Below are 15,321 nucleotides of genomic sequence, written 5' to 3' on the forward strand. Positions count from 1 at the left end.
GCACATGGACTCTGCTGTTTTCGGCACTTCGGTGCCTGGCTGGCCGCCTCCAATCAGCTGCAGCGCGCCATGGAGAGCCTGGCTGACACGGGTGAGCGCGAGGCAGGCGCGCACATGGACGCTGAAATGTTGATAATATAAAAAAAAATCAGCAATTCGTTGTTCTAAAATGGGTCTTTTCTAGCTTTCCTTTAAACAAAAACTTTATATAAATCATCAGTATTGTAACACAATCTTTTCTTTATTTTTCCCTCAAAATCTACTTTTGGATATGAAAAGCTATATTTTAACAGCTTATATATTGTTTATAAAAATAAATTACTTAAGGTTATGCAATTATATTTTGTCATATTTATCTGTTACTTTTGCATCTACTTTTTTCAATCCATTTTCTTCCTGTCATTAATTCCCCAAGAATAAGAAATGTAAATTGTAAGCTCCTCATAGCACAGTTCTTTTTTTGTGTGTAAGCTTTTTATTATTATTTTTTTCTCTACATACATATGTTAATTTTTCAACCAGCGTGTGGTCTGGGTTCAAAAAACACTAATACATAATCAAGTCCTACTCTTTGGTTCTCTCCTCTAGCCATTTGTAGAATAATTTCCAGCTTGGGTAGTATTCTGTTTCTTCTTTATCTTTCAGCCTCATAGTTAGTCTGTCCATCTCAGCACATTCCAGTATATTTTTAATTACTTCTTCCTCTGATGGTATTCCTTCATTTTTCCAGTATTGCGCGAAGATTATTCTTGCTGCTGTTGTAATATGTAGAACCAAATATGAATTTTGCTTATTAATCTTTTCTGGTATTATACCTAATAGAAAAAATTCAGGATTAAATACTACATGTTCTCCGAATATTTTTTCTAACCAAGCATGTATTTTTTTCCAATAGGCCTTTGCTTTATCACATGTCCACCAGATATGATAGTACGTGCCTGAATTTTGTTTACATTTCCAACATCTATCTGACATATTTTTATTATTATTTTTTTCTCTACATACATATGTTAATTTTTCAACCAGCGTGTGGTCTGGGTTCAAAAAACACTAATACATAATCAAGTCCTACTCTTTGGTTCTCTCCTCTAGCCATTTGTAGAATAATTTCCAGCTTGGGTAGTATTCTGTTTCTTCTTTATCTTTCAGCCTCATAGTTAGTCTGTCCATCTCAGCACATTCCAGTATATTTTTAATTACTTCTTCCTCTGATGGTATTCCTTCATTTTTCCAGTATTGCGCGAAGATTATTACTATTAGGTATTATACCTAATAGAAAAAATTCAGGATTAAATACTACATGTTCTCCGAATATTTTTTCTAACCAAGCATGTATTTTTTTCCAATAGGCCTTTGCTTTATCACATGTCCACCAGATATGATAGTACGTGCCTGAATTTTGTTTACATTTCCAACATCTATCTGACATATTTTTAAACATTTTTGCTAATCTTGCTGGTGGCAGGTACCATCTATAAAACATTTTATATAAATTTTCTTTATACGCAGTTGACATTGTCAGTTTATAATTTCTCTCCCATAATGTTTGCTATTTTTCTAACTCTATATTATAACCAAAGTTTTTCGCCCACCTTGTCATTGTCTCTTTAGTTTGTTCACTTTCCATCTCTAAAATTAACAAAAAAATTATACACTTTCTTAATTAATTTCTCATCAGAGGTTAACAATGTCTTATCAAATACAGTTTGTTCTTTGTAAAATCCATACAGTTTCACATGTTTTTCATATCTATTTTGTATTTGTAACAGTGCCCACCATGACATGTTGATGCCCTGATTTTCAAGCTCTTGTTTCGATTTTAATGTCCCATCACTGTTCAAAATATCTCTATATGCCCAATTTTTTTTTCAAAATCGACCAAATTTGGGTGTGAGAAAGCTTCCGTCCTTGATAACCACCCTGGAATTTTTACATATATTTTAGTTTTGATTTTTTCCCATACTGTTATCAAAGCATTTCTAATACAGTGATTTTGGAAATACTTATGAATTTTGTTTTCCTGTACCACAAAAAAGCGTGCCACCCCAATTGTAAGTCATGTCCTTCCAAATATAACAATCTTTTATTCCTAAGAGTTATCCATTCTTTCACCCATGTTAATACAGATGCTTGATAATACAAAGTTCACTCGGGTAGACCAAAGCCTCCATTTTCCTTAGCATCTTGCAACATTTTCATCTTTATTCTAGCTTTCTTTCCTTGCTATACAAACTTCAAAATTAATGAATTCAGCTCTTGGAAGAATTTTTTCTCAAGTTTTATCGGAATTGTTTGAAATAAAAATAAAATCTTAGGCAATATATTAATTTTAAATGTAGCAATTCTTCCTTGTAGTGACAATTGTAAGTTCTTCCACTTTTCCAAATCTAGCTTTGTTTCAATAGCCTTATATAATTGTCTTCTTTTATTGTTGAGCATTTGGCTGATAAAAGTATACCCAAACATTTAACCTTTTTCATTATCTGTACCTCTATTAATTCTGACAATCGGCTTTTTTGCTTATCTGTAAGATTCTTAACTATTATCTTAGTTTTTTCATTATTTTTAATCCTGCTATTTCTCCATACTGTTCTATCTTTCCCCACAATTTAGGGATCATCTCCAGGGGTTCTTCCAAAATAAATACTAAATCATCAGCAAATGCTTGTAATTTATATGTTTCACCCTTTATCCCCAACCCTCTAATTTCTCTATCTTGTCTGATACTTCAATTTAAAACTTCCAAAGTGAAAATGAATAACAGAGGGGACAATGGGCACAGTTCTATATCATTGTGAAAATACACTGGGCAATTGTGGACATATTCATATTCATAAATAGATTGAATTGTAACAGTTTCCCACTCATTAGGTGAGCGCCTGTTCTCTTGTGTGTATAATTTGAACATTGCCAGGCCATTTTTTATCAGCAGTTGTAAAGAAATAGAAACAAACTGTTTAACATATGTATAAATAACAATTTCTTTGCAGTTCATTATCTTGTCAGTAACATGATTCTATCAATTAAACACATATATGTTGAAGGCAGCATATGCACTTGTATTAGACATCTATTATCTCCCACTGCTAGTCTTCCAAAAGGAACTCAATATATGTCAGACTATATATGCAAAAGTTGTCTCCTCCTCTATTAAAGTTCAACACATCATTTTCCAAGTAGACAAAAAAATAATATTCCACCTGCAGTAAATAAACATGGGAGAGCTATCCCACAATTTTTCACCCCTATGGCAGCTTACTATATTGTTTTCATGATTAATTTGATAAAACAGAACTTTGTGTTCTAAGTTCATCATGAACTAAGTCTGATGAAAATAACCAACTATTTTGGCAGGGATGGATAGCATGCATTTTGGGTTATAGGAGTAGGGCTTTTTTTGTCATAGAACACTCAGAACGGAGTTCTGGCACCTTTTTAGGATGGAACCTTGTAGGGTAGGCAAGGCGGGTTATATGACATATGACATATGTGAGTTCTGGCACCTTTTTCTTTTACAAAAAAAGGAGCATCTCATTCACTTGAACCAATATGATCATATCTTTAAAATGGTACGTACAAGCCATCAGTAATGTGGTTGCTAATATAGGTAAGTCCAGCTTATGAGCTGTTTGTATTTAAAGAGATGCTCACAACAAATTCTAGTTTATTTGGTGAATGCCTGAAAGATGCATTACTTCATCTAAGCCAAAAACAGATGAAAAAAACTAAAGGCAACTATAAATTAAACTTGGCTCAAATCTTTAAGTTGCAGCATTAGTAAGAATGTCCCAATGGTGAAATTACAAACTATCTGCAATAAATTCAGTGTTCTTATCCTGGCAGGAACACTTGATAGTAAATCAGATACATCTCTGGTGAAACACTGGTTATTTCAAATGGAAAAGGTTATAGGTATTCCCCAAACAAACCAGGTTTAAATGTTTGAAAGTACATTCATGTTTGTAAGATATGATTAGCAGCAATAATAAATCTAATTGTGCTATGAATATTTATGTTAGCCAAACCCTGGAGCAGTAGTAGAAATCTTCTACCACAACGGCAAGCTCTTTAAGATTATATTTTTAAAGAAACAATGGAACTCTTGGCAGAAGCACTGGAAATATAACTAAGTTATATGTAAAAAAAATCAAAGTATGAATGTCAGCTTTCATGCATTCCTTCAATTTAAATTTGCACTACTAAAAAGCTAGGAAACTTTAAAAAAACATAATTGCAGGTCTGATTTTTTTTAATATTTTTTTAATTTTTAGTGTAAAAGTGTGACCCCAAATTTAATAATAAAAAAATTACTAAATACTTCTCAACCACCGGTCCTGCTAATAAAAAGGCCAGAATATTAACAGACACAACAACAGAACACATGGACAACACCTGTTGATATTTCTGAATCTGATCTTGAGAAGCAAAGCCAAACTACAAATGACTGGCCAGACTGCTGGACCTATGATAAAAAAAAAGAATTTTGCTTGAAAAATGAATGGCTCTGTGGTTTTTTTTGAACTGCATATAAAGTAGCAAAGGAAAATCAATCATTCCATCATTTTGAAACTGAAATTGATCTGCAAGAACAGAACAGAGTTGAAATGGGTCATATTCTTCATTTTAACATTGTTAATCATATAAGTGAATAAATGAGGAAAATTGTGGTTAAAGAAATTGTTCAATCCAATAATAAAATTTCATTGATAATTGATGAATCAACCACAATAAGCAAAAAATTACCCTCATAGTATATGTTCGATGCTCTATCAAAGGTGTTGGAATGAATTCACTGGTAAATTTGTTTTTGGACTTGGTAGAACTTGAAAAAGTAACGGCAGAAGGAGTATTTGATTCCTTACTCCAATGTCTTCACTCTTATGGGATGACAGAAGATTATTGAAAAAAATATTTGGTTTCTTTGGTGTGTGATGGTGTTGCTGTGATGATAGGATGTAAAAGTGGAGTGACAAAATTGCTGTCAGAATGTTTTCCTTCTATTATAGTTTGTCATTGTGCTAATCACACTAGAATTATCAGTAGGTGTTGCTGCCAAGGAAACTTCAGGAATAAATGGATTCAAATCATTTATTGATAAACTTTACGTCGTATACCATGCTTCGGCAAAGAATAGTAGAGAGTTGAATTTATGTGCAGAATTACTGGGGGATGAGCTGCTGAAAATTGGAAGAATTTTAAGTACCCGATGGACGTCATCTAGTTTGCGTACAGTTTTGGCTGTGTGGAATAATTTTGAATCCCTTGCATATCATTTTGAAGAAGCAATGCAAGAGATAAAAATGATAAATGTACTTATGGCTTGAAAAGAAAAATAATTGGACCTAGGATTGATGTGTGACGCTCTCCAAGAATTATCAGAATTAAATTTGGACCTACAGGACCGCAACATGGACCTGTACAAGGCAAATAAGAAAATAAAAATACTGGTACAAGTTTTTGAAGAAAGAAGACAGAACTTTGGGCCCTATTAATTAATGCGCTATTGCTACTGTACGCAATCTTGGCTTTCATGGAGTTTTATTTCACAAAAAAGATTCAAGAAAGGATCCTCCCATTGACCCAAGTATATTTTATACAAAATTGAAAGAGTCAATTGAAAAAAGATCGCTTGATAGCAAAGATGATGAGTTGGCATATTGGTCTCACGTACTTCATCAAAAACATTGGTCTGAAGATGCTAATACTCAGCTGACATTTGGAGAAGTGGAAATTAGAAACTTGTCAGTCAGACTGCAACTAAATGAAAGAGAAATGATTCGTGGATTCCATGAATACATTCTCAAAAAGACCTATCCAGAAAAACTGTTGCATTAGATACGGACTCTGAATACCATTCAAGTGAATGTGAACATGGGTTTTTGCAGATGATTCTAATTGCCACCCCAACAAGAGCTTTGTTAAAGAGTAAGACAATTTCAGCAGTTTTGTTCATCAAATTTGTCAGACCGCCTCTGAGACTTTTCGATCCTTCAAAGTACATTGATCTGTAGTTACTCAGAGGACGACATTCAGCCATAGATATTAACAGCAAGGAAAGGAGTCGAGAAGATTTGCCAGACGAGAATTGGACGAAACTTTGAAATTTGGCTTTAATACAATAAATTAAATTCATGTTAAGAATTGGATATATATATTTTTAATTATATAAATAAATATATAAATAAAATTATATAAATAAAACATTAACAAGATGTGAGTTCTGGCACCTTTTTTATTTTACAAAAACACTGTAATACTTCCTCTATGGAATAAATATTACTTTGAAACTGTAGGCACTCTTTTATAAATCAGGTATTTGGTTCATTCTCCAAGTCATATTGTCTTTTTCCATTTCAGCTAGAGTGCTGCATAAAATATAGTATTTCAATGTGACATTCTGCTAGTTCTATTCATTATGTTTGGAGATAAATGAAAGAGCTCATCCCTAAAATATTCTGCTGAGGAGCAGATATGTATAATCCTTCTCTGTGTACAATATGCCTTATTTATTTGCTGCTTGAGTTTTAATTGGATTTCAAAAATGTAGATTATTGTGCCTTGATATGCCTTATCTATTTGCTGCTTGATTTTTAATTGGATTTCAAAAAATGCAGATTATTGTGCCTTGGAGAGGAAATAGAGCAGAGGAATACATATTAGTCTCACCTCCTGCATATATGATCTTTAAATTATTCCATATCAGGAGTCAACTCAATAAACTTCGAATTCTGTTAATCTATATGTTGAGAGATCTTTCACAGCATTAAATCTCTCCATATTATTCTGTTATATAGTAAATATGTAATTAATAACCTTTTAAAGGAAACTTTTTAAATTCAATTGTAGGCATTAAGAGCTTCTTTAACTATTTTATGCTTATCAGTTTCATTGGATAAAAAGATTTAATTTTTTTAAATCTTACTTTTCAATAGTTCTCATAACTAATATTTCTAGAAAAATTGTTTATTTGGCTTTTTCTAGAAACATTGATATTTTTATATTATTAAGGTTAGTTACACTTGTCCTTAAGTATCTACATTCCATTTTTTTTAACTCCTCTTTAAAACCAATATGCATTTTACTAAGCTCTAGAATTCTTAGTCTCTTATTTAAGTTCCTAATTTTTAGTTGAATTTTCTGAATTCATGCCTATCATATTTATTGCCCTTATATCCAGGAATTTTGCCTCAGTTTTGTAGCTATATCGCAGCCGTCACAATATTTGCCTCAAATTCATTTGAGTTGTATGCCATTGAATTTAAGCAGACTTTGGTGGTTGTAAACCATAATCATAACAGTTCAATAAAATAGAAATGGAAACAATTAAAATACAAACAATGGTATAAATAAACTACATGGAACAATACGAAGATATACAAAATCAGAGGAAGTTGGTGTCCCATCAGTCTTTAGAAGAGCTGTCTACTTTTTTAAGCTCATAGCCACAGCACTCAAATCAAAATATATCCCTCAACCTGAAAAAAGTGCTTTAAGTGGATGGGGTTTAAGTAAGGATCTAAATAATACCCTGTTTTTTTCAGCAGCTATACTTTTTGAAGTGTAAGATAATTTTAAAATATGCTTCAAATTTCATGAGAAATTAACAATAATTGGCAAGATTTTAAAGTGATCACAACTTCTGGTTAAACGTAATATGCCCTTTACCTTTTACCTATTTACAGATGTCTTACAGGGTTTTAATACTAAAATGTACTTATTGAGAAGTCCTGAAGAACACAATATTAGGCTCCAGATTTTACCTTCTAGCAAAGGATAATGTGATGGTCAGATCTCACAAACATGTGGGTTGACTTTTCTGCATAGTGAAAGCTTTGGCTGCCTCACATTCTTTTCACATGGAGTCACCTGCTTGTGTACAACAGCCTTCTAAAAGTTGGGTTTGATAGAACAATCCGCTTGAACCTCTCTAATGCATTAGGATGCAGTCTAGCCATTGGAAAAGTGAATGTACTATAGAAACTGTATTTGGCTAGCATGCAGTTACTCAGGATTTTAAATTAAAAAGACGCCTTTTTCCATATTTTATCTTTTTGCAGGGTCACGTAGGGAAAAAAAGAACTATAAGGTGACTTTTTCCCAGGAAGAACTGAGAAAGCGGTTGACACCCTTGCAGTACCATGTTACCCAGGAGAAAGGAACTGAAAGGTATGGCAAGGGTGTAGGTGGTAATCAAAAACAAGGGGATGTTCCTTCTCTTTCACTGTGGTGTAATTTTCTCTCAAGCGGTTTCAAGTAATTCTGTTTTAGTTTATCCTGAATAAACTGAAAAGCCAAAAAATTGTAGCATGGGCACTAAGTTCAGAAATTTGATCAATGTAAGTTGGTTATCGTGACTTTATTCTGCTTTTACTTTACTACAACATTTGTGCAACTAGCACAGGTCATTTTTTGTTTTGGGGAAGGAGATTTGAATTATAATGGAAATAATGTTTAAGGCAATATTTTTGAAGTGGTCATTGTAAATATCAAAGAGAAAAGAGAATGTGGTATAATTTCATTTTTTCCCATTCTGTTTTTTTTGTTAGTTTGTTTCTTTTCTTGGAAACTTCTGGGTAGAAAATATTAATTGGGTCATTAGGTAGCTTTTATATTCTGACAGAAGGTAAGGTGAAAGAAAAAAGATGGCTCTTTTTCAAGGATAATGAATATAGTTTATTCCATTTGATTCATAAAAAATAGATATCTCTGTAAGATATTCAGTAAGCTTAATAATATGCTTAAATATTCAATTCACAATTCATAATATTTTATTTTTAATTAGACTTGCTGAATGGAGAACTTTGGGTGCTAAAGCTCCCTATAGCTCTAGATATGGACTGCTGATTATGCACTTTCTAGTATAGGAGGCTTCAGCCAAGTCATTTTTTGTTGTGTGCAATATTAGCACAATAATGTAGTACATGCAAACAGTAAGATAGTCACTTAAAAATAACTGTATAAAAAGGCACCCCATAAAAAGAGTTGAAAGGATAATAAAAACTAGCTGTAGAGCACTTAGATTTTTTGTTAGAGGAATACAGCTGATTTTTATTACAATGACCTCCTAGCCTTTTAAATGGGTAACTTAGAAAAATATTCTTAAAGCAATAATGCTGTTTTTGAAATAAAAACATTTCTGACTTTCACCTAGCTTGCAATTTAGCTTAGAACACCATCCAACATTAAAATTGATTCATTTTATAGTATTATACACTGCCTTACACTTGGATCTTACACTACTGTATTTTTTATAAGGTATTAGGCAAATACCAAAGAATCAAAATTTAAATGGTTAATTCTTCTCTTTCTGTTTCTAGCTATAATTATGATGTATAATGGTCTTTTCTCTAAATTGATTTACCTGAACTAAGAAAGTTTCATCTGTGCTAGCCATGTTCAATTTTTTAAATTCCATTTAATTCCATATCTTTTATTTTTATGTAATGTAAATCTGGTTAATAATCAAAATATTTTTACTTTGGTTTAACATAAAGTAAATAAAGTATGTTTTTAAAATATTAGGATTAAAAAAACACAAATTTACAGTGGAAATTTAAAAACTTAATTGAAAATGTGTTGAAGAACAGCTTTTTCATCCAGGAGCCATACATGTTTATACTTTAAAACACAAGCTTATAGTGAATGAAAAGAAATATCATCCTCAAAGGTTCAGACATGAAACAGTAAAGGAAAATTTATATCTCCTCTGTCAAATCTAATCTATAAATCTAGGTAGTAGGTAGAGACAACCAGAGCTTCAGAAAAATCAAGCTCTAAAGAGCCAGTTGGGAATGGGGAGATTCCCCTTTCAGATGGGCTTTTAAAAAGAGGTAATTTCATTTTTTCTGTCTTCTGTGGGTCCCCCCCCCTTACAGGTATAAGAATTAGAGCCAGGAAAGCAGAAATTTCAATCTCCAAAAGTCTTAAGAGGGGGGGCATCCAAGAGAAATTGTAGCAGTCTAGGGCAGAGATCCCCAACCTTTTGGGTACTAGGGACCGGTTCTGTGGAGAGAGGTTTTTCCGCGGACTGGAGGGAGCGTGGTTTTGTGTGCTGCCTGCATCCCACAGACGGGGCTTTACTTGTTTGTGCGGCCTGGTTGCTGGCATGCTGCGGCCCGGTACCAGTCCACGGACCCAGGGTTGGGGACCCCTGGTCTAAAGGATAGTAGCACTAGATCTGTATTAGCATTTTAAAAAAATAATAAATAGGAAAATTATTTGAGATCAGCATCTATACTATTTCTTCTGCCTATAAATGCAAAAGTTATTTCTGTATTAGAAGCAACTTCTGAGAGTAAACTTACAGAGTTATGGTTAAACTGCCCAGAATCTACAAAAACTATAAAATGCATTTCTTTATAGATAGTCCCCAACTTATGACTGGTCACTTAATGACCATTCAAAATTATGGCAGGCCTGGAATAGATGCTTATAAGGTACTTCTGGCCATCATAAAATGTAATGCCACACCTACTTCTCACAGGCCTGTGACTGTATTACAGAGGTTGTGAACCATCTCATCTTTATAGTTTTAATCTCTTGCAGGCATGAGATGTTTTCTGCTGGGGTCTGCAAAAATTGCCCATTTGGAAGAATGGCTTTGCACTTATGATGACAGGTTCCCTTAACAACCATGATGATTTCACTTAATGACCGCTGCAAAAATGTCATAAAATTGGTTCCAGGGTTGTGAGTGCCTCAGTTTAAATAACAACAATTTATGACTGGTTATTCAGTGCCAATAGCAGTTGAAAGCCAAGAACTCTCTGTAGTTGACTATTTCTTATCTCTTTCATTTTGCCTCGCCCAAAAGAAAATAAAGTTATGAGTTTGTAAGTATGCATACTAAAATAGTTATTTCTGTCTTGTGCTCTAGTGCCTTTGAAGGAGAATATACATATAATAAAGCCCATGGAATATACAAATGTGTTGTTTGTGGAAGTCCTTTATTCAAGTAAGTATATTGAACAAAATAAATGTGCAGTTTATGAAGTCTGACTAGTTTGGAAGAACATTACTATTTGACTGTAATTACTAGACAGAAGTGGGTAGATATAATTTGTCCTTTTAAGCAATATTGTCTTAGAATTCTGGGTGCTTTCTTCAAGGACAGAAATTATCAGAGATAGGGACTCCCCAAATAACCTGATCTGTCCCTTGAAAATTTTTACCAGTAGCAACCTACTCTTTAATTACAGAGTTGAGTATACAGAATACAGAATTTAATTATAATTACAACTAAAACTAACTACAGTATATCAAATCTGATGGCTTGATCAATGATGAACTGGTTGAGGTCCAAATTGTATACTCAATGGTGGACAATGTTTTTGCTTTACATCAATTGATTGAAAAATGCATACTCAAAATTGGCCTTCCTCAACTTTAAAGCATCGTTCAACTTCATCTCTCTGATATTGTTATGGAGAAATCTTTCAGATATCTAAATTGACAAGCAACTTTTCTTAATCCAACAGCTGTCTTCAAACATTTAACTCAAGATGAGGTGTAACACTCAGGTTCTCGAATATTGTGTGCATTGAAAGTATGGTAGGATAAATGTATTTTGGCCCCAAATTTATTCAACCTCTATAATTGAACTCCTGGACTCACCAGATTTCCACGTACCTAAGACTGTGGGTAGCAATATGTTATTCTGTTTGGGCAACATAATGGTTATTTCCTGTATGCATGTTGTGCTAAAACATGTAGTGAGGATCATTGTCTATTACTGCACCCTAATGGGAAAATGGGAAAGAATGGGAAAGATGGGAAAGAATGAGAAGGAGCACCAATGTTAGCCTTGGGCAGATATTCTCTTATAGCCTAATTTATCTCACAATTGAAAGTTGCAATTGGATGACAAAATTAAGGGAGATAGCTAGCATTCTATCCTTGGAGGAAAGGGATCATACACATCTTAACAAATACTTAATAATTAACCTCTGCCACCAAGGACATCATTTTGTGCATTATTCATAAAATAATATTCATATCTGTTTACAAAAGATGAGTTAAAAGATAATTTATTTTTGTTCCTTTGCCATTAACTAGTATACTGCATTTTGTCATTAGCTGTTTGAAAACCAAATAAGTAACAATAGTTAATTACCGTAGTTCTCTATCTAGGACCAGACTGTGAATGCTTTTTCTAATCTGCTTGTCATTTTTCATGTTTGCTTTGAATACATTTTTGTATTTAAAATGCACCACTTCCATGCTAATGTGTGTATTACATTTCTACAACATGGTAATATTGATTTTGTATTATGATATTCCTGATATTTGAGATTATTAAAATGTGTTACACACACACACACACACACACACACACCTACATATACACACACACCGTGTGTGTGTATGTAGGTCTTGGCTTATTCGGTTTGGGTTTGAGTCTGGTTTGGGTTTGAGTCTGGTGAAGATGATTGGCGGTGGTGTCCTGTGTTGTTGTGGGTCTGGTGTTGGTTTTTGTGGCTGAGACTTGTTTGTTGACTAGGGCTATTTTCCAGATGTCTGGTAGGCGGGAGGTATCGTCACGTTTATTCATGTTGTGGGGCTGTTTCTCTATTTCAATGGCTTCCATAATTATTCTCTTATTGTAGTGTTCAGTTTTGGAGATTAATTTTGTTCCTTCAAAGTCAATTTCATGTCCTGTTGCTTTAAGGTGCTGGAAAAGGGAGGAAGTTTTTTCTTCTTTTCTGACTGTGTTCTTGTGTTCTGCGATACGTGCATTTATTCTATTAGTTTGTCTAATGTATGTGGCTGGGCAGATTTTGCATGGTATTTTATAGACTCCTTGGTTTTCAAGCTGGAACTTGTCTTTGGGGTTTCTTAAGATGTTGGCTATTTTTTGGTTTTTAGGTGGTCTTTGTCGGCTAGGCGTTTGGTTATGGAGATGAGGGTCTTCGCTACGGAGTTGATCTGTGCCGGGTGGTGATGGGATTTTGCGTTTAAGTAGCGGTTGGTGTGTGTGTTTTTCCGGTAGATGGTGTGTCCTAGGGAACCATTGGGTTTCTTGTAGATTAGGATGTCCAGAAAGGGGAGTTGGTTGTTAGCTTCTATTTCCATAGTAAATTGTATTTTGGGGTGTAGGCTGTTGAGATGTGTGAGGAAGTTGTCCAGTTTTTCTTTCCCATGTGGCCAAATTACGAAAGTGTCATCTACATATACAGTATATATATACTACTCAAAAAAATAAAGGGAACACAAGATAAGTTATCCTACTATTAAATACAGTACATTGTGTTGTTTAAGTGTTCCCTTTATTTTTTTGAGCAGTATATAATTATATTTGGGGGCATTTCCTTTGAAAATACTAACTAAAGTAACATTTTAATGCATGCTCTTATATTTTGCTTAGAAGCTCTAACTATAAAATATTTTTTCTTCTCTTCCATCCCATATACGGGAATACCCCAATGGTTTTTATTTTGTGAAATAACTCTGGCTAAGCATGCTCACAAATTGGTTTGAGAATTAGATCTAGACATTACTTCTTACAGTTTCTTCAGATAGGCCTTGTCACTGGGTTAGTTCTGCTTCACAGAACTTCAGGAGCATCTTGAAAGTAATTACCCAACTTACATTTTCCCATAGCTGATCTGACAGCTTCAAAGACATTTGAATATAGGACAGTTATTCATCTATATCTGAAACATGATATTCTCAGAAAGGCTAGTTTTCCCTCTTTTTCCCCTCTTCCTCACTATTAAATATACAGCTTTTCGGTAATAAGTGTAATGCTTAAAATACTATACGAGACAACATGTAACATTTTTTTCAGTAAAAAAAAATCACAAGTAGGCTGATATCCATCTATCTGATAGGAAATAAAACTTTTTTTCAGAATGGATTGTATTAAAGAAACCAAATAAAATAACTATCCAGTGATATTCTTAGGGGAATCCTTATCAAAGTATAATAGTACAGTTCTAAAACAGAAATATTTAAAATGTGCTGTTTGTAATTCTGACATTGGATATTTCACTTGGGTGTTTCTTGTTGCTTTTATCAATCTTGTAAATGAAAATATTTGTCAATAATATTTCTAAAATGAAACTAAGGATACATTTGGGTCAAGTGTATTAATGAAGATTCCATGGCTGTTGCTTGAGATTTATTATGAGGGATTTTTTTGAGGTAAAAAGCTTTTTATAGTTACATGTATGTCATGTCTTCATTTTGTTTTGTTTTAGATCTGAAAAAAAGTTTGACTCCAATTCAGGTATGTTCAAAATCTTATGTAAAACATACTGTTTTCATGTTTCAAAAGATGAATTTATCAGTTAATGTTTAGTTTTAACTTTAGATCTGGAGTACAGAATTTTAAACTAACCTCAAGTTTCAGGATGCTGCAATGGATTTAATGTGAGTGGATTTTTTTTTGTTAGTTCCATAACCAAATCATTATTTATATTATATGACTGCAGAAACCATGTCAGTTCTGCATCAGCTTTTCAGTGATATGAGGTTAACTCATCCTCATATCACTGAAAAGCTGATACAGAACTGACATGGTTTCTGCAGTCATATAATATAAATAATGATTTGGTTATGGAACTAACAAAAAAAATCCACTATATGTACAGTAGGTTTCAGGTTATAGCAATTAGGACAGGGATTACCATTGGTAATCCATTTGTTTATTTATTTATTTGATTTTTATCCCACCTTTATTACTTAACTATTCTTCAGTTACTAAACTAAAGATCATAACATTTTTATTTAGAAAACTGATTTGTGGCCCCTCACTAGTCACAAAAGCATTCTTAAAAATAATTTAATAAATAGAATAGGTAGTTGCAAACCCTGCTTATGAGTGAACAAATTTACCTATTTTTGTTAATCATAAATTAGAGTCTTATGTGGCCATACTGTTTTTTCCCAAAAATAATACCTGGTCTTAATTTATTTTGGTCTCCAAAAGAGGCAGTAGGTCTTATTTTCAGGGGATGTCTTATTTTTCCCCCTGATACTGGCCTTGCCTTGTGGCGGCGGCACTAATAACCCTGTCAGGGTAGGAGCCCGTGTGGCCGCTGGTCCACTTCTGCAGCCATTTGCAGCTGCTCATAGGTAGATAGATAACCTTTATTGACATTTTTTTTACCGTGGGCACAATGGCACACATTAATAAAGAAATTTAGTTCTTTGCTTTCAAAGTGTACACATACATAACACACATTTAAATATACTATATACAACATATGTAATGACCTACACCCTTACATATAAGTAACATACAAATATTAATCACTGCCCATCTTAAATATGTAACAGAAGGAGGAAGCTTTAGAGTTCATAAGGTCAATACTATATGGA

At 33.4% G+C, this 15,321-nt stretch overlaps 1 protein-coding gene and 1 long non-coding RNA gene across 6 annotated transcripts in view; both read left to right on the top strand.

The window, feature by feature from the left end:
* LOC310642151 overlaps positions 1-15,321 on the top strand; it is a 299,722-nt gene that overhangs the window by 136,531 nt on the left and 147,870 nt on the right. The window lies entirely within an intron of this gene.
* MSRB3 (methionine sulfoxide reductase B3) overlaps positions 1-15,321 on the top strand; it is a 70,044-nt gene that overhangs the window by 27,455 nt on the left and 27,268 nt on the right. For all 5 annotated transcript variants that reach the window (XM_083365598.1, XM_083365601.1, XM_083365602.1 and 2 more), the window contains 3 exons: positions 8,058-8,166; positions 10,877-10,954; positions 14,199-14,227. In XM_083365598.1, the coding sequence (XP_083221724.1) occupies positions 8,058-8,166; positions 10,877-10,954; positions 14,199-14,227 (216 nt within the window). The remainder of the gene's footprint in view (positions 1-8,057; positions 8,167-10,876; positions 10,955-14,198; positions 14,228-15,321) is intronic.

The sequence above is a fragment of the Vipera ursinii genome (assembly GCF_947247035.1).
Source record: "Vipera ursinii genome assembly, chromosome: 6".
NCBI classification, from domain to species: domain Eukaryota; kingdom Metazoa; phylum Chordata; class Lepidosauria; order Squamata; family Viperidae; genus Vipera; species Vipera ursinii.